Raw genomic sequence first — 25,827 nt, forward strand, 5'->3', positions numbered from 1 at the left:
ATTTGAAAATAAAATTATTTTCAACATAAATTAATGAATTGTATATTCACATGTAAAAAGCATATCTTGAACCTCTAATAAAATTATTAAATAATATTAGATTGAGAGGGGATAATATAATAAACTGAATCACAGAATGACTCAAGCATAGTCTATTGGTTATTGTGTTGGTATGATCTTATCTTATTGCTAATTCCAGGTTATATTCCCCATCTCTGGTTCATATATGCTATAGTTGTGGCGTGTGGGATTGAACTCGTACGCGTCAAGCATACCCAATTCAATGGCAAAGATGCCAATGGAGGATGAATAGTGGTCTGTTAGTGGCCTTGAAGCTTGTAGAAGGAGCAGAAGAATGGCTGTATAGGTTGTGATAGGTTAAGATCGAAAATGGAAATGAAACTAATGGGGGGTGATGGGTCGAGATCGGGCCATTGGATGGCTAGTGTTGCAATCATTGGGGTGGGCAAGGAGTTCAATTGCTATTATTATGTGAATAGAAAATAAATTATTTTAATATAGTGTAATTCAAAATAGAGAATGAGATGTAGGATGTGTTTTAAAAGTGAGCGAATAAAATTGATAAAATGACTTTTGGTGAATTAAAATGTATTTTTTAGGGGGCATGTAAATGCTCTCATAAGATTAACACATTGAACTCACCCATTACACATCCAATTTTTGGACATTTTCCAGTCAAAATGCAGGTTACAATTTTTTCCCCTCTTTTTCTCTTGTTAGTTTTGTGAAAGCAGTAGTAAATAAAAATTTATATTTTCATTCAAAGATTGTTATACCACAAAGAGATAGAAAGCTAATAATAAATAAAATTTTATTGCAACTATCTCAATTTTCATAGAGAGATAGAGACCTCCTATGGAAAATGGTCTGGAACATCCTATCTACTTGTTTAGTTTTCAATAACATGTTCGTTCTCTCTTTTGTAAATTGTTATTTATGCAACAATGCAGTTGAGTCAATAGAGCATATTTTTCTTCAATGTGACCGGGCTGCCCAAATATGCAAATGTCACCTTGGCCAATTAATTTGAATAGATTAAATAACCTCTCAATTTCAAAATGGGTGAAAATGATTTTGAACCCTGAAGGCTTGCTGGGGCTAAATGGTGAAGAATTTAGAAATTTTTAGCTATTTTCTACAATTGACTGTAATTGCCTATGGATGATCAAAAACAAAGTAAGGGTAGAGGGAGTCAAAAGCAGCCCTATGGAGATTGCGAGACAAATATTGAGATTTTTTGAAGAGCACAAACAAGCAAGGAGAGAATTAATTAAGAAACCATCTAGAGATCCAATCTAGTATCCTCCACTAACCGATTAAGTTAAATTGAATTTTGATGTAGCTATTATAGAAGGAAATAAATATGTGGCTGTGGTGAGCAGAGACCATAAAGGGAACAGAGCAAATTAGTCCAGGAAGTTAATTCGTGGTGAAGTTGAAGCAGCTTGGTATGCTATTTATAGAGTAGTGGCTAAGAGATTGAACATCATAATTATTGAAGGAGATGCATGGAATGGGACATGGCCTTTGCAAAAACCAGGCTTATCCTTTCATTGAAGTATCAAAGCTATAATTAAGGATATTCTTAATTTGACTAAATCTTTTACAAATGTAGATTTGTTTTTTTGGTAAAGAGAGGGCAGTGTGATTGCCCATCTTTTAGTTTAGTAACGAATTGTCCAGGCTTTGGCTAAAGATGGTTCCAGACAGGGACGAATGCAAGATTTCAAGCTGGGGGGGGGGCGGGAAATAAGCGAAAAAAAAAAATTTCGGGAGGTTGGTGTGAACCTTTTTAAATATAAGCCCGTCGAATTTCATCACGTTGATTAACATGATATTCCCATATTTGTTTGCGTGTTCCGATATCATAATCCAAAGAATTAAGATCAACTATTTGAAATTGTGTTTAAGAGATTGGAACATCGACATTTTCCGGAATTGAGAAATACATATTTTCTAGAATTGGAACATCCCCATTTATACTAACTACTTATCAAAAAAAAAAAAAAATTCTATTAATAACTATATAACAGTATAACCATTAAACCAAAATAGAAAAAAAAGTATAAATAGAGAAAAAAAAATACTGAAAGATACTACTTATTAAGCCCTGTTCTCTCTACCGTCAAACTCCATATTTTCTCCAATAAAAAATACTACTTATTAAGCTCACAATTTCACAAACCCCACTTTCCTCCCACAAAACCCAACTCAGCTACCAAACCAAAAAAAAAATCCATTCCTTCTTTAACTGAAAGAAGAGAAAGAAAGAAAAATGTCATCTCTGCTTCATCACTCTTATTGCTCATCATCACCTACTCACCTCTCACTTCTTGTTCCTCTTTGAAATTGAATTTCTTCCCAAGCTCTCAAATCCTTGCCTCCCAAAATGCCGTCATAAGCAAAGCAGTTCTCTTCCCTCCTCTAACCTTTTTATATATTTTATTTATTTATAAATTACACACTCAGTTCCTCTTTGAAAAAATTTCAATTTTAGAGATGTAATTTGGTGGAGCACTGGAGCCGTTGAAGTACGAGATGGGTCTCGCAACTCGCAAGCGTCACAGCGTGGGCGTGGGCGGCGGCGTTGCGGCATGGGTGAGTGGGTCTCCATCTCTCTAAGTACTCTCTATCTCTACTCTGTCTCACCTCTCTATCTCTCTGTCTTGCCTCTCACTTCCCTTTCTTTTTTTTCTTTTGTTTCCTTCGTTTTTTGCTTTCTCCGTTTGGTTTTGGACTGCTGAGAGTGAGAGCTGAGTTTTTTTTTTTTTTACATGGGTCATGGTCTCTTGGGCTGGCCGGGTGATGGGCTAGAGTTCATGATTTTTGGGAGGGGGGCCCGAGCTAAAAACTCAGGGGGGGCCGAGCTAAAAACTCAGGGGCCAAGCCCTTGTTTTGGAAAATTTTACTTGCTAATTTTTTTTTTTTGGGCCAGGGGGGGCTCGGGCCCCATTAGCCCTCTACCTGGGTCCGTCCCTGGTACTTCCAGATCCAATTCTTTTGGTCGTTTTTGTTTTTGCTTGATCAATAAAATATTTATTCAGAAAAAAAAAAACTAAAAATCCATAAAATTGGTTTTGGAGGGGTATATAATTCTAACACTTGTGTCTCTCTCTAGAGCCAAGATAGTCAATAATTCAATACCATAGCGGCATTATGCATAGTACCACCATTAATCCAGTAATGGTAATCCCATAATTTTTTTCACGTATACAAACTATTAATCCATTAGCAGTAATCCTATGAATTTTAATATTTACACGTGTTTCAGCTAGTACAATAAAAAATAATATAATAAAAATGTTATTATGGTTAATATATATATATATATGTGTGTGTGTGTATGAGAAACGGTACATTAATATTTATTAATATTAGCTTATCAAAAAATATTAATTGATATTGAAATTTTTATTACCCTAGTATTTGCATTTTTATTTTGGTTTTTTTTAATATTTAATTATTTATTTCTCTTTCACCGTCACGTCACTCAATATCTCGATCCATCTATTTTATACTGGTACCGAAACGGTGACCGGATTACAATTTCTCCGCAGCCAAACATCGACTACACTCTCAAAATTTCACAGAGAGACAGAGACAGAGAGAAGAGGATTCGGTATTCGTGAGATAGGTTTTCATCACGCGCCACTCTCCACAATGGAAGGTAATTCATCGCGCCCCAATCTCAAGCGCCCTTTCTTCGAAGACGCCGACGACGACAACCTTGACTCCTCCAACAAACCCTCAGCGTAATTCTCTTCTCTCTCTCTCTCTCTCCCAAAACCCTAATCTCTCTCTCTCTTACTTTCAAATTCATTCACGTTCTAGTTTTCAATATCTGTTGTTGTATCGGAAAAAGTTTTCCTGGAAATGAAATCAGAAAGTTTCAAAACCAAAGATTTTTTGAGTCTTTGAGTGTTTAGTTTTTGCTGAGTGTTTAGTGACTGTTGGTTTTATAGGCCAAAGAGGGTTAGGTTTCCAAAGGGAAAGAAGGTTAAACCAGCAGCAGATGAAGCCGTGGTGGTCGTGGAACGCGGTCCAGCTGAGAATGATGATCCTACCGACTTGATGAATCCCCGTGCTGCCGCCAAGGAGCGTGCAAAGCGGCGGACACAGTTCACTGCTGAACTCTTTACTGAAGAAAGTAGAGGCATTCTTAATGATGTCGCGGCTGCTGAAGTCGATTACAAGGTTGGCATTTTTAATTTATGTAGATAGCTTTTCAGTTTTTATATCGGTTTTGAATGTACTTTGAGGCTTCTAGAATGGAGTAATGCATCGAGCTCGCTTAGGGTTTGGTGGTGTTGTTTATAATTATGATGTATAGTTTCGACTAGGTGGTGAGGGAATTGGAGCCGTGTTTGTTTTTTTTTATTGTTAGAGCGCAATTATAATTTTGAATGATTATTTCTTGAATTGGCAGCATTCTTTATAGAGTCAAGATGATTACCAGATTCATCTGTTATTGGATCAATGGAAAGGGTAGCCAATGATGGGGATATCTTTTGGCAGGATAATGACAGCTTTGTCGATGATGGGATTCAGATAGAACCTTTCAATTTAGACAAAGAGAGGGAAGAGGGCTATTTTGATGCGGACGGCAATTTTGTTGAATATGTCAACGATAATGAAATTAAGGTAAAAAGGAGGACTTTACTCATGTGCATTTTAGACGTGGAATTGTACGTGTATGTTGAGTTAAAATGGATTCGTGTAGGATGCATGGCTTGATAGTGTTGAGGCTGAACCAAAATATGCTGGAAAAGGGTCTGCTGTAATAAACAATGAAGATGATGCCAATGACCTTTCTTCTGATGATATTGGAACGATGAAGAGGCGTATTGCTGACATACTTGAGCCAGGAGAAACGGTAAGTTATAGTGTGTTTTAAATTCATTTATTTATGGTAAACATTTTCAGCTTTCTATTTTATAATTACAATGTTAATAAGATTACAAAATTGTGTATACTAGATTGTACATACTATTTTCCCTTAAAAACTGACTATGTATGGTTTTTTTCTGCAATTGTGAAAGTGGCATACTTTATATGTTGTATTCGAACCTAGGCCTTTTTGTTTTGAAGGCGTGTTTAGGTCAGTCAATATGATGTGACAAGAAATGAATATAAAGATATTTTGGATATTCTAGATGACCACAATGCATATCCTGTAAATAACAATGTGCAATGACCAGTGGTATTTGTGTACTCATTTAAAGTGGAATTACGATGAAAATCATGGAAGATTAATTGGTTGCTTCTTTACAAATTCTTTTATTCGAAATTTATTTTATGGGGCTTGAGTGTGATGCCAATTAAAGCAAGAATGCTATGGTTTTAAAGGTCAAGTCATTAGAGGTCTAGGGTTAAACCATTTTTTAATTTAAGGTTTATTTTATTTTATTATAGCTTGTAGCAACTGGTTGGCACACTCTGGTGTTTTCAATGAAAACATCCAGGGTTCAAATCCCTTTACCCCAAATTATTGAATTATCAAAACAATATTTTATTAGTTATGGTTAGTTTATAGTAAGGGTAGAACTTGTTGTGGTGAGTGTGTTTTCTATGCATAACTGTGGGATCTCTTCCTCCTAAAAATTGCTTGCAAATTAGGTTACCATCCTTACCCTCTTGGGATGCACACTATTTTTGCTTTGCTGGGGGTTGAATTGGAACTTGGGGGTGGGTTTATTGAAAAGGGACGATGAAGGTTGGGGATAGGAAAATTGTTAGCAAAAGGAATTTTGGTAGGTTGAGTGGGGGTATACTGCTTTGTCTGTATTCTGGTGGCCATACTTATGTTTGATGGAGGTGGTAGTTGAAAGTTAATTGGGGGTGATAGCATTAGGTTTGGTGGCGGTGGGTTTTTGGCAGGTGGTAGCAGGAGATTAATCATCCCTTTGCTGACTCTTATTCTTTTTGAATATGGCAATACTTCCTAGAGTTACAAATACAATGACAAAATATAACCAGCACCTTATGCATTGTGAAAAAATTCATACACTGGTGGTACTTAAAGAATGCATTAAGAGTCATATGACTTATATCTTATGTTGTATCTGGGAAATTTTCAATTACCATTCAGGATTGTATTGTTTTGGCTTGATTTTTTCAATTTATACTATTGCAGAAGAATATGAGTTGCAGCATTATTTCATCACTATCCATCATGTATGAATTATGATGTGTGTATTCATTTAGGGTAACCAAGTAAATTGTGTATCTCCTGATAGGTTTTGCGAGCTTTGAGAAGGTTAAAGGGTACGTCAAACAGGAAGGAGAAGATGTCAGCTGAATCAAAGATTGTATTTGACCAGCTTACAGAAGATGCAATGAAGCTGATGGAGAATGGTGAATATGGTAATGTGCTTGCTTTCTCAATTTTGTCAGCCCCAGGTTTACTTAGAACCTAAAAGATTTGCATTTTTATTCAACTCTCTGTAAGAATCTGTTTCTCTTGGTTAAATTGCGTCACTTATTGGTGGAATTTCTGTTCTGCAGATGTGTATCATGAAAAGCAGGAGGTCTTTCAGCGTGAGGCAGGTCAGTGTTTTGGTTTGTACTGTTTTTAACACGGTACTCTTTCTTTAAGTGTGCATGTGTGTGCTTTTGTATGTATATTGGTATTTATTATTGCGTTGTCTGCTTCTGTGTTGTCCTGATAATTTACACAAATGTCTGTCTGTGTGTTTGCTCGCTTGTTTTCATATTTTGGAATGTTTAACCACCTGATGTGTTCAGGAAGATTTAATGCAGAATTCACTATTGGATTCCCCTATAGATTCTGCACATGAGAGGGGTAGTCTTTGGATGGATCAATCTATATAGTTGTAGTGTCTTTACTTTTTTCTTTTTTCTTTCGGTTTCTTTGAATGAAGTTATTCCATCCTAGGTATTACAAAAGTGGGATGTTTGGTCTGTAGTTAGGAATGTTTAGTTATGGTTCTAGATTATTTTAATCTTGTTTGAGTCTTGTTAAGTTATTAGAAAGTCTTGTTTTCTAAATAGGACTCTTAGCAAGGTAGGGCCCTATGGACCCACCCATAGGGACCCCACCAAAACTGTGTATCAAGTAATCCAGGGGAACTCCTAGTGGGGATTGAATCCAGGATGTATGAGTCTACAACTCATCCCAAGCCTCCAACCGCTAGGACTCTCTCTCTTCCTAGTTTTGCGTGGGTTTTATCTATTTAAGCAAGTATCGTAATGAATATGGTCACACTTTTTTAAAATTATTGCCAAAATCTTGGTTAATAGATTGCAGGTGGTGCTTCACGAGATAGTTTTAGAGTCTTAGATGAAGGGTAGAGAAATTTTAGACTATGTACTCATTGCCAATGAGTGCCTGGACAGCAAATTGAAGACGAGTTCCATGGGTGTTGTGTAAAATAGATGCAGAGAAAGTATATGATCATGTTAACAGGGGGATTTCCTTATTTATCTAATTGGGTGTTCTGGGTTCTATAAAAAATGGAGATGGATATTGTTGTGTATTTAGACAGTCTGGTTCTCAATTTTGATCAATGGTATTGGTAGCCCAAGTGGTTTTCTTGAGAGTTCAAGGGAATTCGCTATCGCCAATACCTTTTGTTTTGTTTTGTTGTTGTACTGAGATTGGGGGTTTCTTGTTTTCTCTATAGTTGGATTTTTGAATCATATGGATGTTCATTTGTAATTCTTTAGAAAGCTCACCATTTTGAGCTCTTTTTTTTTTTTTTTTTTAATAAATTTCTGATTATCCCAAAAAAAAGAAAGAAAGATGTTAGCATTGGGTTCTTTATCCTTGTATTCATTATGTGATTTGATTGATCTTTGTACTTTGAGAGGTTGATTGCATTTTTCCCATTGTATACTTCCTATGTCCTATCAAAAAATACTTCCTATGAACTTGGCTTCTCTTGTCCATCAATAAAATTTTTTATTTATTAAAAAAAAAGAGTACCCCTCTTGTGTTATTTGATAGTGGGCATGTTTTTACATGATCAGTAAAAACATAATCAAGCATGTACGTACTATACAACAAGCCTAAAACTTAGACTTTGAGATTGGCTTTACTCCACACAAGGGCCTTTGATTAAGCAGGCCGGTTTTAGATCAAGGAGTTTAAGATTGATGAAGAAAAGAAAAAAAAACTGAGAATCACAGGTACTGTCCTGGGTATGAACAGCATCCTGTGAACTGTTTAGAAGGGGTCATTTTTGGCGTTTGGTCGTACTTGATAGTACACTTTAGAATATTTTGCAATATGATTGGTAAGGATCAATGGGGACTGAGTAATTTACTTTGGAAGTATAGTGGTGAAAATTTATTTTTATTTTTTTTAAAATGGGGATGAAAAGGGAGACTGGGAGAGAACTATTGATGTTTATATGGGTTTTCGTGTTATTGGATAGTAGTGAAATATGAATTTGGAGGACGGATGGGTGTGGTTTAATCTGGAAAGTACAGAGACCATTGGATGCCTTCTCTGCCCAAAAGAACATTATGCTTGTATTTGTTACCTCATTCTATGATCCGAAGTCTGTAGGTCTACCCCCTTCCTCTAGAATTAGTTCAAGCCTTTTGGATTCAATCCTTAGAAATTGAAGACCTACCATACCTACTACAAAACTACTGTCCCTCCACCACAAGGACCTCTCAGCTCTGTTGTCAGGGGACCTATTAGCAAGGTAAGTCTGGTGGAGTGGCTGGTGGTTCCCTTGAAAGGAGGAGCACCCTTTGCTTCTTAGTTCCTAAGTCTCAGTGTTTCTGGGCTTTGAATATCTTGCTTGCTATTTCTTTCTTTATTCTCATTGGTTCTTCTCTTTTAGGGGAGGGTAGTAATTTGTTTATACAAAAAGAGTACTATTCATTGCCCAATTCTTAGTTTTTCTTCTTCTAGTTGAATTGTGAGCTCTTCTTGATTCCAAAATTAGCCTTTTTGTTTTTTAAAGAATGTGAAGTCTTTTGATCCACCTATATCAATTGGTGGAAGTTCCTACGCACTTAATATATGGCCTTTAAATCAATACCTACTTGTTTATCACTTTTAGAATGTAGTGCAATATTTATATTAATTTATTTCTGTCATTATATGGAATCAAACTTAATTCTGCACTCATGGTGTCAATTAAAGCATAATGGATGCATGCATTATCATTGTTATTTATTTCATATCTTTTATTTTACATTTGATTTTTCCACGAGTCAGTTTTCTTCAATCACACTTACATTTGAGTTGGTGCAAAAGGGTGGGTGATTATAGATAGCATTATAAACTATGGTTTTTTTTTTTACCACGTTTCTTCAGAAGGTTATGAGAGATTGGCTAAGGCAAGAGGGGAGGGCATATCAACAAGTGCAGGTCAGGGGGGTTCTACTTATTTTGGCATAGGAAATGGCTTGCTGTCTGACATGACAGATACTGAAGTAGCCTCCACAGTGCTGCCTGGTCCTGTTGTGGATACCTTGAACCCAAGTGCGTCTACTGCTGAAACATCAAGCAATGACGCTGATGCTTATGATATGTTTGGGGAGGAGGATGAAAATGCCACTGCTAAACCATCTTTTGATGGAAGTAATGTAGTTTCTGGACATAATTCTGATGCAGTCAACCAACCATCAGCAAGCACCCTAAACTCTGAATCAGAAAGTAAGCTATTTTATTGATTGTAAGAAGTTCAAAAGTTTAGAATTTTATCTATAGAATTTTTTTTGGCATATTATTTTATTGGGCCTAGATAATTCATTATTGGCATATGAAATACTGTTTTCTTTGTTGCTTGACGTGGTTTTTCTTTTGTCTTTTAATTGCTTGGTTTTCAGGTGGAGCTTTGCAAAATGATTACGTGTATGATGAGTCCACTGGGTACTCTCTCTTCTCTCTCTCTCTCTCTCTCTCTCTCTGAACTGGTTTTCCTGAGATGATCTTGATATGTCATGAAATTTAATGTCTTCGATGTGTTCATGACTTGTTTGCTTGATTTATTTAGGATTTGAATTTATGCAATGTTACAATGGGAAATCCTGTCCTAGTTATAATGATAGAGACATTCTCTTTGGAGGAGGTTGGGTGGTGTTTTGCAATGGTTCAAATATGCAGGGTGAAGCTAATACCATTTGCTAGGTCACAAATGAATCATGCCAAGCCTTTTTTTTTTTTTTTAATATAATTTACATGTAGGGAACCTTTTTAAAGAAGAACACTTAGGACTCGCCTTTAGCTGGTAAAACCTACAGGCAACTAACCCCACTTGCCAAAACCAATTGCTAGGTAATCTAGGGGCATTCACCCCTGATTGGCTAAGTGATTTATGCTCACGCCTAGGAGCAACCAAGTCCAAATTAGTGTTGAGTGTGCTTGAACAACTGTGCTTGAGCTTGGATCAGTGAAATTTTTATCAAGCTTGAGCACTAGTTGATTACTTGTTAGAAATTGTCTCAACCAAGTCCAAATGGGCTACTGTTTGTTCTCCTATTTCTTCGGGTGGCCTAGGGATAAGGAAGATAAGACTTTTCAATGAAGCTTTACTTGGGAAGTGGTTTTAGAGATTTGGGATTGAGGAAGATGCCCTTTGGAGGCAAGTGATAGAGATGAAATATGGATGTGTGTGGGGGGGCTGGTGTACCAGATCTGTGATTGGCCCTTATGGTGTTGGTTTATGGAAAAATATCAGTCAGGGATGGCCTTCCTTCTCTCACCATATTCTGTATGATATTGGTGATGGGTCTAGAGTGAAGTTTTGGCAAGACCAGTGGTGTGGAGAGACATCTCTTGCTGTTAGATATCCGGACTTGTTCAGATTTTGCAGGAATAAGGATGCCAGTGTGGCTGAGCTTATGATGTCTTCCAATGGTGTCCTCTTTTGGGATGTGAGATTTGTTAGGGGTGTGCATGCCCAGGATCTAGAGGCTATGTCTGACTTCATGGAAACCATATATGGTGCTCCTATAAGGAGGCTAGGTGAGGATAAAATGTGTTGGATTCCTAGCAAAGTTAAGGGTTTCTTGGTTAGTGATTATTATAGAATTTTAGCTAGCACCGCTTTTTATGGGTTTCCTTGGAAAAGTATTTGGAAGCAGAAGATTCCCCTTAGAGTAGCTTTTTTTGTTTGGACTGCTGCCTTAGGGAATCGCTTGACGATTGATAATTTACGTAAAAGGAAGGTGTGGATTTTGGATTGGTGCTACATGTGTAAGAGAAATGGTGAATCGGTTGACCATCTATTCCTTCATTGCCCTTTTGCTATGGATCTATGGTCTATGGTTTTGGGTCTTTTTGGAGTAACTTGGGTTATGCCGCACACTATTTTGGGGCTGTTATGGTGTTGGCAAGGCAGCGTTGGTCGTCATCGAAATGGTTATATTTGGTCCATCATTCCTCATTGCTTATTGTGATGTCTTTGGAGGGAGAGGAATAGTAGATGTTTTGAAGATACTGAGAGATCTATTCCGGAACTCAAGCTTCTCTTTTTTAGAACTTTAAGGGATTGGTTGTTTGTTTTACAAAATAAATCATTCCCTTCTTTTATTGATTTCCTAGACTCTTGCAATTTTTGTATTTGATTTCTTTTCCCTTGTTCACTCCCTGTGCACTAGGGTGTTCCCTTTTTATCAATATATCTTATTACTTATCAAAAAAAAGAAAAAAAAGAAATTGTCCCAAATTCCTATTTATAGTTAGTTTGGGTTTTCTTGGAGTAGAAAGTCTATTCCTTATTAAAGAAGGAATTTGGCATTCCTTCTTTACAAAAGGAGGTCTTCCTAGTCCAAAATGAATATGTATTGATTTATTTTGTGAAGCACAGACACGTGAAAAAGGATTCCATACCCGTGTCTGACACGTGTAGGACTCGGGTACTGCATCGACACGTGTTCATTCATGTTTAGTATGTGTGGAAAAAATTAATTTCTTAATTGGGACTTGGCTTGGACACAGTCTGGACACAGTCAAGATACGGCCACCCAAAAAATTGAGAACAAAAAAAAAAAAAACACGATTGTTGCCTTAGATCTCTCATCTCTTGTTTGATCTCCACTCCAACTACTCAGAACAGACAGATCTGCACAAATCGAAGCTCATTGACGCAGCTCGGCATTGCTCCAGGTTCATTAGTGCTTCTCCAAGCTCAGATCGGCGCGGATCTATTCCTTCCTCCTGACTTTATGCACAAGATTGGCCTTTAGATTTCTCTCTGTCGGATTGTTATGACTGTGGGTGCTTTTATTTTCTCTCTTTTTTTTTCTTTTTTTTTGAGTTCCTACTTTCCGGGGAACAAATAGAATAGAGGTTTTTCATTTTTGGCACTGATAGTTTTGGCTGTGGTCTGTGGGTGTTCTTTTATGGAGTAAAACTCGAAGAACCTAGAAACTACACAAGTACATGGTCAGGTTTTTACTTTCTATTTTTTTTCTTAAAATTTCAAGGAGTGACAAAAAAAAAAATAAAGTAAGAAAAGATAGTAAATAGTAAATAGTAACAGTATAGCTTCTTTTTTTTTTTTTTTTTTTTTTTTTCCAACCTTATTATTAAACACATTGGTCCAGACCTTATATTCATTTTTTTTTCTTTACATAGGATTTATTATATATAGACAGTTTTGTGAAGGATTTGGCGGCTTTGGCCCTAGTGTATTCCCTATGTGAAGAGGAGAAGACTCAGAAAAACATGAGTGACTATCTTCAAAGAGTAATTTAGTATATTTTTGAGGTTAAAAGATACTCATGTTTGTAAGTTGAGGGTCTGTTGGATGTATGGGTAGGGGTGAACAGCGGCCGGTGCAGCCTGTGTTGGGGGAGTTCTCTTCACCGCACCAACCTTGTTGGTATTCCTAAAACATGAACTGCCACCATGCTATTGGATTGAGATTCTGACCGTGTTGGTGGCAGTCTTTGTTGCTACAGTGGTCTGATTCTTTGATTGGTGGAAAGAAAAGCAGAAAAAATATACACAGCCACACATGCCCAAAATCTTATCTCAAATGGGAGAGAAAATAGATCTAGATCCCAAAACTCACCCACTTTATACCCAAACAACCATATCAGATCAGATTCAATGGAGAGAGAAAGTAGATCTGAGACCCAAGTGACCCAAAAGAGGTTAGAGTGTGGTGGCTTGGCTGAGATAAGATGTGAGGAGGAGGAGAAATCTGGGTAGGATGAAATCTTGGCAAGGATGTGAAATCTACCTGGTTGTCGTAAGGAAAAAACTGGGTTGATGCAGATTTGTGAGAGTCTGTGAGTTTGGTTTGTAAGGTTTGATTGAGTGTTTGTAATCCATATCATTGATTGTGGATTTTAGTTGGCATTGCTTGTGGCCGAATCATGTTAAATATTGTTGTCATATGTGATTTTTTTTTTATTTCTTGTTCTTGTGAAGTGCTTTTGCTAGCCCTAGATTCTGTCATTTCTCATTTAATTTGTGGAGTCCAACTTGAGGTCAAATTAGGAGACACTTTTTATTTGCTAACTACATGAAATAGAAAACAAGAATAAATCGATCAATTTTGAAGTGAAATTCAAAATGAAAGATATCTACTAAAATAATTATGTATTTATATCAGATCAGCTGAAATCTATATATCTTACATGAAATTCCTCAATTTCCTTTTTAACATCCAAGGAGAGGTTCTTCAAGGCATAAATATAGCAATCTCCCAAGGAGTACATTAATTTCCAATAAAATTTAATAAATGGTTATTGTGAAGTGCACCAAAAGAGTGGGATTAAAGGAAGTCTTTGGAGAGATGTTTTGGAACTTATATGATGGCTAATGTGGATGGATGACAGCCACTTGAAACAATATCTTACTTGTTAATTTGGCTTAAAGCCTATAAGTTGAGCCCCTTGAAGTTACAGCTCAGGTTCAGTCTCAGGCTCGCTTATTACCCACCTGATTTCAGTCCCCAATTTGGATTTTTAAAATATGAGTGGGCTGAGCCGCTTATCCCGGCCAACAGAGCTTCGTACCAGATCACTTGTTTGCTGCGCTAACCATGTGATGTAGTCATCATAAATGAAGAGAACTTCTTATTCATTCATTATATATATTTTTCTTACCTAGTGTAAAAAGCATGCAATTTCAAATATAAATATTTAATACTGTTTTTGGGGTGAAGTAAAAAGCATAAAAGAACTGGTTGAATGACCTTTGCTCTTTTACATTTGAAGAAATGTATGTGATCTGCCTGCCCCATCCTGAATAGACGAACATGACCAAGCCGAGCATATGAATCTTTTGTACTTTTTGTTACTAGAAGTTGACCCCTACAATTTGTGGCTCACTTGCTATCATGGTTTGCCAATATTTTCTTAGAAATGGTTGCCGTGGGGTCTCTCTCTCTCTCTCTCTCTCTTAAGAGTGTCAATTACAGGAATTGTAGTTGTTTGTTGTAGATTGTTGGTTCTATGAAATTGCTACCATTATTTTCATGGGCATGCTCTTGTATTCTCTTTAGTAGAGCGCTAGAGTGTTCTGAACAATCTACGTACTCGCTTTCATGCTTTGATGATCTCTATTAGAATCAGGTGTAGGTGTGTGTGTCTGAACAATCACATGCATGTACATGTATGTGTTTGCATGCTTGCTCCTTTTTCTTTTGACTAGAAGAATGTGGATTCCTCACAATTCAGACTTATAAATCTCAAAACTGTGCATCAATTTTGTATGAAGGTATGGTACACACATCAATATCAATTTATATATTTTACACAATACAAGAGCCTTGTAGCTCAAATGGCAACTCCTGGTTTCTCCAATGGAGACATCCTGGGTTCAATTCCCCCACCCCCAACTAGTGAATTATCAAAAAACAAAAAAATGTATATATCTTATATAAGCTTTTTAATTAACATGAACAACCTTATAATGTTAATAACTAACTGTTTGAAACTAAAAACATGGGTAGCATTTTGAGTAGTTCCTTCAACTAGCCAAGACACAGCCCTCTTTCCCTTAAATATATTTCCCACCTGTCTATTGCCAAATTAAGAAAATAATGCGATGGAAGCCTTGCTCTCTTGCCTCTTTGCATAATCTCCCTTACTGCTACAGTGCTACTACTCCGACTTCCTGCTTTGATGTGTAGTTAGAACTGTGACATCACACAAATTCCTCCTGCCCAATTTGACATTTGGCCACAAAAGCAATCACCCTCCATCCCCACCCCCCTTCCAAAAAAAAATCTGCAACTAGTCCACACTCCTCTGTTAATGCTATCAGCTGCCACCTCAGCACTCCTTCAGTCTTCTTGGAACCAAATCCTGCCAGCATAGCCACCCTTACAGAGCTAGAGAGTACCTGCCAACCAAAGGCTTACTAAAACATTAGAAACTGTATAGGAGATCATTGCACACACTCAAATACTTTATTCCTATGATACCAAATAGCCCATAACGTTACAACCAGGACTGTGCAAGTTCTAATAACCTGTTCACTATGAAGGTTAGGATGCCTTAGCCACGGTAATAGCCTAGACAGACTTGGGTGATAAGATGTCTAAATAAAATTCATTTCCTCTTGAGTAGACTAACCCTTAATCAACAAATGCACCTGCAATTCTTACATGATGCACCCTTTCAACTCAATCAGACCATTCATGTCATTACCATAGCCAAATACCCCATGGGTTGCACTGATGCAAAGACATTATTAGTATTGGGCCATGGAGCCCAGCAGCAACAAATAAGAAAATTCCTTGTAAGGCCACCTCCACTAAAAATTTATTATTAATAGGTCACCTGAAAACTTTCATAATGAGGTTGTTTGGTATCATGATTGGTCGGTATTTTCCTAGAAATGGTTTTGTGGGTTTAGTTACTTGAAAGCATTGAAAATAAATTATGTGATTATTGTGAGTAGTAACAACAGTATAATGATAATAATAGTTTCTGTTCTCTGTATAGGCTTATGGGCTCTTGTATCTTATCTGGTAATAGTGTTCTGTAATGATCTGAGTGTACTTGTCTCCATGTTTTTATGATATCTCATTATTAGTGTATGTAAATGTTGCATGAGCGTGTATTTCCTTAAATGTATTCAACATTTGTTTATTGGCTATGTTTGTATCTTTTTCATACCCAACCTGATTCTTCTTTCTTTAATTTAATCTTGGGTATTTCAACGCTTCAGGTACTACTATAGCAGCAGTTTGGGGTACTATTATGACCCATCTACAGGACTGTATTGTTCTGCAGCATCAGGACAATGGTAATGTTAATGCGTCCTTTACTTTTTAGTATTTATTTGATGTTGTGTTGAGTTGTGTTCCTAATTGGTTGCTGATAACTACCCTAATTAAATCATCTTGACTTTTATATGTAGGTATTCATATAATGAAGAAACCGGCACATATGTTGAAGTTCAGCAGGTTGCATCCAATGCGATTTGAAGGAGAGAGTTCTACTGCTTCACTTTAGGACTTTGTACAGTTCATGGAGCATAGAGTTGTAATATGTGGAATTGAATGGTCAGATAGGTTTTCCGTGGGAACCAATGTTTCTTGCAGTTGGATAGTCATAGTTTTGGATTTTCTTGCCCAAGGTGACTTAATTTAATGATGTGTCAACATGTTATCGTGTTTCTTTTTAGATGATTATGAATGGTTTTTCAATTCACTTCTAAATTGATCCAGTACCATCTCAACATTGCATCTATGGGAATGTTATTTTGCCTTGAGTGATGTTCTTGAAGCGTAATTCTCCTACAATTACATAGATAGTTGTCCTCGAAAACTTTTATATAATTGCTTTAGGGTTTGTTTGAATAAAAGTAAAAGATTCCGGAAAAGTAAAAGATTCCAGATTTCTATTATGTATTTGGTAGAGAATGATGAAAAAATGTAAATTTCCTTGAGAAGAAAAGTCAAAGGATAAAAAAGGTAGATTGTATGATTTTTTTTATTATGCTCATGTTATAAGTAATTTTTTTCCAATCTTATATAAGAAAAAATATTGTTTATTAAATGAGTCGGAATTTGGTAAGAATTTGATGTAAAACCTATATTTTATATCATTTAATAAGAGATTGTCATGTCAGTATTTTACTTAAAATTCAATACATTTTACTACCTCTAATAACATTTCAATAAACTCAATTTGGTTGGATTTATATATGGGTATTAGAATTGATTAGGTGTAATTATGCTTATTCTTAAATATGTGATAAGATGATGTAGCATGATAGGATTAAAAGGGTAAAACATGAGTTTTATATATCTTTACTGAATTTGATCTCTTATTAAATCTATATATATCTAAAAGTTGAAGCGTAATATTTTTTGTTGTTACGTTATTGTTAAGCCACTTTTAGTCTTTTTAATATTTATTTTTACCTCTAATTTTTTTTACAATATTAAATATAAAATAATATTGACTTTACAAATTCATTTTAAGCGGTTTTAACTTTACACATTCATCTACTTTAATTTTGATGTTATAACTAAATAATAAATCAATGGAAAATCAAAACAAAAATGTTGCCTATATATATCCTCTTGGGCGGTTTTAACTTGAAATATTATTTTGTCCATTTATCTTCCTTTATTTTGACTCTTCTTATTCCTAATATTTTACTATAAATTTGCCACTCTCTCTCATTATTTGCATATTTTTACAATACAAAAAAGGTTCTCTCTCTCTCTCTCTCAAAAAAAAAAATTTTTTTTTGGTTGAATTTTTTTTTTCTTCTTGCATCTCTACCTTAGATTGATGAATATTATTGACTAATTCATATGTGTTCCTTAATGTAAGTATTTTTTTTTTAATCATTTTCTTTACAACACTAAATACTTTTAATGAATGGTGTTTGTTATTGATCTCATTTAGGGAATATCATATTATAATATGTCAAATTTTGTGTTGCTTTCAGGTTTTAATTTATTTGAAAAACAACAAAATAGTTTGGACAAGCTAACGAGGAAAAGTTAGTGCAGTTGAAGATAATGGTTTTTGTGTAGTTTACTTTCATTATTTGTAAATATTTTGTTTAACAAATTAGTAGTGAATTGTTATGTCTTTGGTATATGATGTTCTTAGATGTTTGAGTAATAGCTTTAAACATTTATGAATATTTTGTATTGTTCTTCATTTTCCTTATCTTATTAGTGTATTCTCTAAGACTTTTAAAAAAACATATTCAATTTTGTGCTTAAAATTATTTATTTATCTATTCATTTTTACATGTTGGATTAGATGTAACATTAGATTATGACAACATTAACACAATACTTCTTCTTTTTCCAAAAAAAAAAAAAAATTCTCTACTTTTTTCCCCTTTGGTATTGTACCCTCGGTTTTTTTAAAAGGAAAAAGAGTTACAATATTTTTTTTCTCTTTCTTTTTTTATATTTTTAATTGTAGTTTTGTTGATTTTTATTAATTTTTTTAGATATATTTCTTGGTGTTTTTGATTGTATTGTAAAAAAAAATTAGGTTTGAAAAAGTTGTTTAAAACTAAAAAAATAATTTCCAAATTATATATACTTTTTAATGATATACAAAATATTATAAATAAATTGTATTAAAAAATTAATATTTTCACTAACTTACCTTTGAATTCTTGAGAAAAAAAAATGTATCGTTTTGATTTTGGTATAACAAATATTCTGTACATTACATTTTGTGATTGTTACTGTGGGGCCCAATAATTTAAGGGTCAGGCCCAGTTGCTCCTGGAAAATCCGAAGGCCCAATCCGAGGAGAGCTGTGGCCCAAGCTCTACAATACAGAGCACAAAACAGTTTTGGGAGGCAGCCGAGGACAGTTCAGTCCTCGGCAGATCCAGAATCCCACCGGAATAAAGGGGTAAAACTGGTATAGGGACGAATTTGTAAGGAGATCCAAAATATCTTGGGGACGTTATCCTTACTACCCTTCCAGATAAGACCCAGCACCTGACAGAGCCGTACTCTGCAGCCTTATCAACCATCCCCAACAATTCTGGGATTAGACTGATGGGACAAATATCAGTCTTGTAAAAATTGACCCTACACGTGGACGAAGGACAATTAACGCAGACGAGTATAAAGGAAGAAAGTAAGTAAATCTAAAGCGGGAGTCCCATCCCACCTCCGAAAAAGAAAGACTACATGGGGGAGAACATCTCAACAACACCGGACTTCACTGAAGAAAGTCCGTCGTTGAGTAACCGGGATAAGGCCTCAATGGTCCTCGGATAAACTCCGAGGAGTCCCATCCCATAGGGTGCGACGCCTTAGGGCTTAAATGTTCAAGCCCAACTCCTTTTTTCTACATGAATTCCTCTAAAATCATGACCGGGCATCTCCCCTTGACCAGCGGCTAGCTTTTCAAGCCCACTCTCTACAAATCATATTGTGAGGGATCTTTCATATGCGAGCCCAACATCATTATTGGGCCGCAGTGGAATTGTGTCCTTACAATTGGCGCCGTCTGTGGGAAAGCTTGCGCGCTGGCGCAGGTGGCGGTGAAATCAACTCATTGGCAAGCAGAAATTTCTGGGATCTCCTCCGTCTCTGGCGACATATAGTTGTTGCTCCGACGTAAACTTCTGCTAGGGGCTACGCCTCGCAGTGCTAAGGGCGCGGGCGTCTCTAAGGGCTTCCAGCCTCAGGCCAACTTTCCCCGTCCTGGTGTAGGGGCTTGTGGTCGAAAAATAAAACAAAAAAAAAATCTCATAAGTTTTGGACAGAACCAAGGCCTTGCATGGTCCTCGGACACAAGCCTACGGGGAAACCAAGTACATAAAAAGATCATAAGTTTTGGACAGAACCAAGGCCTTGCATGGTCCTCGGACTCAAGCCTACGGGGAAACCAAGTACATAAAAAGATCATAAGTTTTGGACAGAACCAAGGCCTTGCATGGTCCTCGGACTCAAGCCTACGGGGAAATCAAGTACATAAAAAGATCATAAGTTCTGGACAGAACCAAGGCCTTGCATGGTCCTCGGACTCAAGCCTACGGGGAAACCAAGTACATAAAAAGATCATAAGTTCTGGACAGAACCAAGACCTTGCATGGTCCTCGGACTCAAGCCTATGGGGAAACCAAGTACATAAAAAGATCATAAGTTCTAGACAGAACCAAGACCTTGCATGGTCCTCGGACTCAAGCCTATGGGGAAACCAAGTACATAAAAAGAAGTACTATGACACATAAACCTCAAGATCCATCCGAAGAGAACTCCTCGTTAACAGTTAGGTCAATCCCTTAATTGCACGGGTCCCCCGGTCTACCCTCGGATCCCCCGTGCCAAAGGGAATGATGCGATACGGTACAACATATTACCTGAAAGCACAAAGTCCTTCGCTACTCGACTATCATCTCGGACGAATTGTTTAGAGTTTATCGTTCTCGGGAATTGGTCTAGCGTGCATCGCGCAGCACTCAACAGCTATCCCGGTTAGTTCCATGAATTTAATCTATTGAGGATTACCATTGTTATACTTGATAATATTTGCGAGTTTAAACTAATAAGGATTTGTGTTAAAGTATTCTTCTGCCCAGAATATTGTTAAAGGCAGGCTTAGACTTAATATTCAGGCCCAAAGTGGTTGTTGCAAAAAAAAAAAGTATGTATAAAGAAATAAACATATCTTTTATTAAGACAAAAGAACAGTACAGTGTACAATAAAAGCTGAAACAAGCTTACATTAGAGTTAACTGCGTAAGCAAAAGAAAAGTACAAAAGAGTGAAGATGATGCCGAGGAGATAGCTCAGAGGAGAGATTGGCTACTGTTCCAAGATGTCGTCTAAGGAAACTATTCCTCGACGCTTCTACATGCCCATAACTCAGGCAGCCAAAGAACCTGACCTCAGGCTAACACCATCTACAGAAAAGGTGCAGGGAGCCGGAAGTTGGGAAGCCCCCGCAAAAATTTGCCTGCTACAAGGCAGACGGCGCTGATGGCGGAAATTCCTTCTTCGGACATACCAAAAATCTGGCATGACCAGAACCTGCTTCGGATTTTGACTAAAAGAGGGAGGAACCCCTTTTTCCTCCTGTCAAAACGGAGGACTGGCTCGAATCTGTACCATCCTTGTTCATACCGTATCACCTTGAGGATTCGGTGCCTCTGAAGCGCGCGGAGACCTTTCACCCCCATCCACGCCTCAAACATCTTGCTTTAAGGCAGTGGCACTAGAAAGAGAGATCGCGGATATGGAAGAAATATGGTTCTGAGGAGAACAGGAGAATTCATGTGCAAGTGAAGTGATCCCCTATCCTATTTATACCCAGAAGTGAACCGGTGGCATTTGATTCGTGCAAGTTTCCAAGGAACGCTACAGACGAAGCAGACTTGGCTCAATTTCCAACTTCATCCTCAGCCGTAAGATTTGAAGATCCTCGAGAAGGCGCACCTCGAACACTGGGACGCCAAAAAGTACCGCGTGACCAAAGACTACGGAAATGCCTCTTAGTTTGTGGGCCTGGTAAATTCGCGGCTCAGGCCCGTTCTGCATGGAAGCCCACGGACTATGGCCCACACCAAGGAATAGCCGTTGCCGAGGACAACTTCCTGCTCGGCAGCTTATAAGACACCTGAGGAAAGACCAAGTGCATAAAAAAAAAAAAGGAGAGCATAAAGTTTTAGACAGAACCAAGGTCTTGTATGGTCCTCGGACTCAAGCCTATGGGGAAACCAAGTACAAAAATTATTATTATTACAAGTTTTGGACAGAACCAAGGCCTTGTATGGTCCTCGGACTCAAGCCTATGGGGAAACCAAGTACAAAAAATTATTATTATTACAAGTTTTGGACAGAACCAAGGCCTTGTATGGTCCTCGGACTCAAGCCTATGGGGAAACCAAGTACAAAAATTATTATTATTACGAGTTCTGGACAGAACCAAGACCTTGCATGGTCCTCGGACCCAAGCCAAGGGGGAAATCAACTACTTGGATAAGAAAAGGTTTGGATTTCATAAGGTGGGCTACTTGATAAAAATGTCAGATTACTTGACCCACGGCTTAAACACCATAAAAGGTTAAGGAAAACAAATTGTAAGGAAGGTGGTGGAACGCCCCAGTATTCAATGGCCTAAGAGGGCTGTTCATTTAGTGGGTGGTATGTTTTCAAATGGTTATTCCTCACACGGCATCAAGCCTTCGTTTCTCTCCTCGGCTAGCAGGGGGTAAGTATTACTTTTTACTGGTCTGCCTTATTGTGCCAAGCACTTCTATTAAGGTTATGGCAACATCTTTTTATTATTAAGTATTTTGGTCTTAGTCGTCATTGATTTAGATGCGATATTATTGAGCCGAGCAGCACTTGCAAATTTACAAAAACAAAGAGACAGAATATGCGAAATGAAATGACAACAATTTTTTATTAATACGAAAAATTATTACAACGTACAAAGAGGGGCTCAAACAAGCCTATATAAAATGTGAACTGCCTAAGCAACAATAACATCCGTAGTACAGATATGTAAACAGTCAGACGTCTTTTAAACTCGTCTTCAAAGTCTCTCCAATCTCTGTCTCAATACTGCTCATATTACGATAAGAACCTTCTTTGGGAAAAAATGAAGAAGAAAATAGTAAGGAAGAAATCAATGAAGAAGATGGAGGAGATGAATGAAGAAGATGGAGGACATGAGTAAGGAAGGAGGAGAAGAAGAGAGAAGAGATGAAAAGAAAGAAAAGGAGCAAAAGAGGGAGAAGAGAAAGTACCAGAATGGATCTGGTACTGGGAAGACTAGGAAAGGAAGGCGGAGAGGGCCACCAGTGAACGAAGAAAGGAAGAAGCAGAGACACTTAATCCCTGCCTCGGTCCTGACTCCTGACACGCTGGGGCCATATTAGGTGAGCTCATAAGAGAGCGGTTGATTATGATGATGGGAGTTCTCGACTCAATCATGCCGAAAGTTGGACGTGATGAGTCCCTGCTTCGGATTTTGGCTGAAGGGAAGGTGAGACGAATCTTAAGTCTTCGCCAGCCTTGCCCTGACCGAGCCATTTCGAGCTTTATTAGAACACGGTGAGGAGGGGTATGGTTCCTTCATCACTCGTTGTGGTAAACGCATTCTGATTGGGTGTATGGCAATGGGGTTAAGTGAACGCTAAAGGAGGCTAGGGGTTTCAGATCTCAGAAGGATGGAAGGGAGTCTGCACGAAAGTGATGGCCCCCTGCTTGCCTTCTTATAGGAAGGGCAAAACGAAGGGAATTAAATTCATTCAAGTTTCCAAAAGGAATCTGAAGAATGAAGGTGTGTCCGTTCCACTTCCCCACCTCATCAGATGAGCCGCCGAACGCAAATTAGCTTCGTAAAGGGAAGTCATTAAAGGCGCATCTTGGACAGCCAAACGGCAGGAGTAGATTACGAACGGATTAAAGGGAATACCTGGTAAACCGGCGAGTTTCCTGGACAGGTGGAAAACCGCCCACATTAAATGCAGGGCTGAATTAAATAAAGCCATACTGAAGGCTCGGGTTTACCAAAACCCTCCTTTCCAACCAAGAAGTCGGGTAGCAGGGTTTTGAGGGGCTATTGTGGGGCCCAATAATTTAAGGGCCAGGCCCAGTTGCTCCTGGAAAATCCGAAGGCCCAATCCGAGGAGAGCTGTGGCCCAAGCTCTACAATACAGAGCACAAAACAGTTTTGGGAGGCAGCCGAGGACAGTTCAGTCCTCGGCAGATTCAGAATCCCACCGGAATAAAGGGGTAAAACTGGTATAGGAATGAATTTGTAAGGAGATCCAAAATATCTTGGGGAAGTTATTCTTACTACCCTTCCAGATAAGACCCAGCACCTGACAGAGCCGTACTCTGCAGCCTTATCAACCATCCCCAACAATTCTGGGATTAGACTGATGGGACAAATATCAGTCTTGTAAAGATTGACCCTACACGTGGACGAAGGACAATTAACGCAGACGAGTATAAAGGAAGAAAGTAAGTAAATCTAAAGCGGGAGTCCCATCCCACCTCCGAAAAAGAAAGACTACATGGGGGAGAACATCTCAACAACACCGGACTTCACTGAAGAAAGTCCGTCGTTGGGTAACCGGGATAAGGCCTCAATGGTCCTCGGATAAACTCCGAGGAGTCCCATCCCATAGGGTGCGACGCCTTAGGGCTTAAATGTTCAAGCACAACTCCTTTTTTCTACATGAATTCCTTTAAAACCATGATCGGGCATCTTCCCTTGACCAGCGGCTAGCTTTTCAAGCCCACTCTCTACAAATCATATTGTGAGAGATCTTTCATATGCGAGCCCAATATCATTATTGGGCCGCAGTGGAATTGTGTCCTTACAGTTACTATAATAAATAAAAATACAATTATGAATTACAATATTATTTATTAAAGGTAAATGCTAACGAGTGCCCTTAGGGCATTAGTTAATAATTCATTTAAAGAAAGTTTTTATAGGAAATGAAAAAATAATAATTAATATTTTGATAGTTTTTTTCAATTCTCATAAAAGTTGTATCAAAATTTTCCTAAAATGGATTATTAAATTAGTACAAATTGAAAAAAAAAAAAAAATTAATGAGGCCATCCTAAAAATATTATCACAGGTAATGCGCGGAGTGTGCGACTAGTTTCCTATTATTTTTGTGCTTCTGATGGGGGTTGATTTATATACATGAAACTCACAGATAGGGACCTAAATCTTGTAACTACATTAATGCAAATATTGTAAATATGATCTTCAACAATGGCCTAAATCTTGGTTCTTGCGTATCAACCAAAAAAAAATCTTGGTTCTTGTGGCACTAGTGATATTTGAACAGGGTATTTACTTAATAGGGGAGTAGCATTGCTTAACACTACCCGGCCTCCAGAAATATTTATCGGTCCCAAATTTACAAGCTCCTCTCAAAGTATTCCTTCCGTTCCACTTTTTTTTGTTCTGTTTGAAAAGTCAAATATTTTAAGGAAATATCATTTATTATCTTGTCTACCTTTTAAAAATGTATAAATTTTCAAAACTACTCTTAAAAAAATTTATCAAAAAATTGAATTAGTAAATTAATAGAGGTATAATAGGAATATTAGTAAATTAATGACTTTTATTAGGGATGGCAATTTTTCCCCGCCCCGCTTAACCCGCCCCTCCCCGCTTCGCCCCGCGCGGGTTTTCCCCGCCCCGCAAAGGCGGTGGGGCGGGGATGGGGCACGATTTTAGCCCCGCACCACGGGGCGGGGCGGGGATGGGTTTAGGCTTTTTAGACCCACCCCGCCCCGCCCCTCCCCATCCCCGCCCCGCCCCGCGTTACTAAAAGTTATAATTGTAAAATTGTCATACTCTAAAACCCTACTATTTAAACAAACATATTAATATTAGCATATTTTATTCTACCCAATGTGATTCTCTACCTTTATTTTGTTGTGTTATACTATGAGATTTTTATTTATTTATTTTTTTTAATGATTGTCTTGATAAACACTTGGATATATTATTCAATTTTTTCTAAAAATTGATTTGATTTGATGAGATAAATTTAGTTGTAATTTCAAGTATATTTTTATTAATGAAATAGGTTTCATTAAAAAAATTGTACTAGTTGTAGGGTAAATTAACAAAAAGTAGAGTGTTACGGGGTGGGGCGGGGCTTCGTGGGGCCCCAAGGGGCGGGGATGGGGTGAGAAAGTATTCCCCGTTATGCGGGGCGGGGCGGGGCGGGGCGGGGATGGGGCAAGATAAAACCATACGGGGCGGGGACGAAGACCCCATCCTTCGGCCCCGCCCCGCCCCATTGCCATCCCTAACTTTTATTTTTAAAAACAGGACAATATTTTGGGACATCTTAAAATGGAATAGATGACAAAAAAAGTGAGACAGAAGAAATATATTAATCTAGAATAGGATCGATATCTCTTGCTTTGGGCCTAT

General features: G+C 37.6%; 1 protein-coding gene across 1 annotated transcript; it reads left to right on the forward strand.

Annotated features, from left to right (window-relative positions):
- Window positions 1-3,489: 3,489 nt before the first annotated feature.
- LOC115968878 (SUPPRESSOR OF ABI3-5) lies at window positions 3,490-16,678 on the forward strand. The gene is made up of 10 exons (XM_031088408.1): window positions 3,490-3,773; window positions 3,984-4,215; window positions 4,537-4,662; window positions 4,742-4,894; window positions 6,258-6,384; window positions 6,526-6,567; window positions 9,314-9,655; window positions 9,829-9,871; window positions 16,133-16,210; window positions 16,325-16,678. Exons 1-10 carry the CDS (start codon window positions 3,682-3,684, stop codon window positions 16,389-16,391), a joined length of 1,302 nt encoding a protein of 433 aa, XP_030944268.1. The 5' UTR covers window positions 3,490-3,681; the 3' UTR covers window positions 16,392-16,678.
- The last annotated feature ends 9,149 nt before the right edge of the window (window positions 16,679-25,827 follow it).

The sequence above is a fragment of the Quercus lobata genome, chromosome 11, assembly GCF_001633185.2.
Source record: "Quercus lobata isolate SW786 chromosome 11, ValleyOak3.0 Primary Assembly, whole genome shotgun sequence".
Classification (NCBI taxonomy): domain Eukaryota; kingdom Viridiplantae; phylum Streptophyta; class Magnoliopsida; order Fagales; family Fagaceae; genus Quercus; species Quercus lobata.

Bases quoted from the DNA above. Each gene is read 5' to 3' on its own strand.
- LOC115968878 (XM_031088408.1), top strand. From the start codon at position 3,682: ATGGAAGGTAATTCATCGCGCCCCAATCTCAAGCGCCCTTTCTTCGAA. The intron at 9,656-9,828 runs GTAAGCTATTTT...CTTGGTTTTCAG, and splicing joins CCTAAACTCTGAATCAGAAA to GTGGAGCTTTGCAAAATGAT. The intron at 9,872-16,132 runs GTACTCTCTCTT...TCAACGCTTCAG, and splicing joins GTGTATGATGAGTCCACTGG to GTACTACTATAGCAGCAGTT.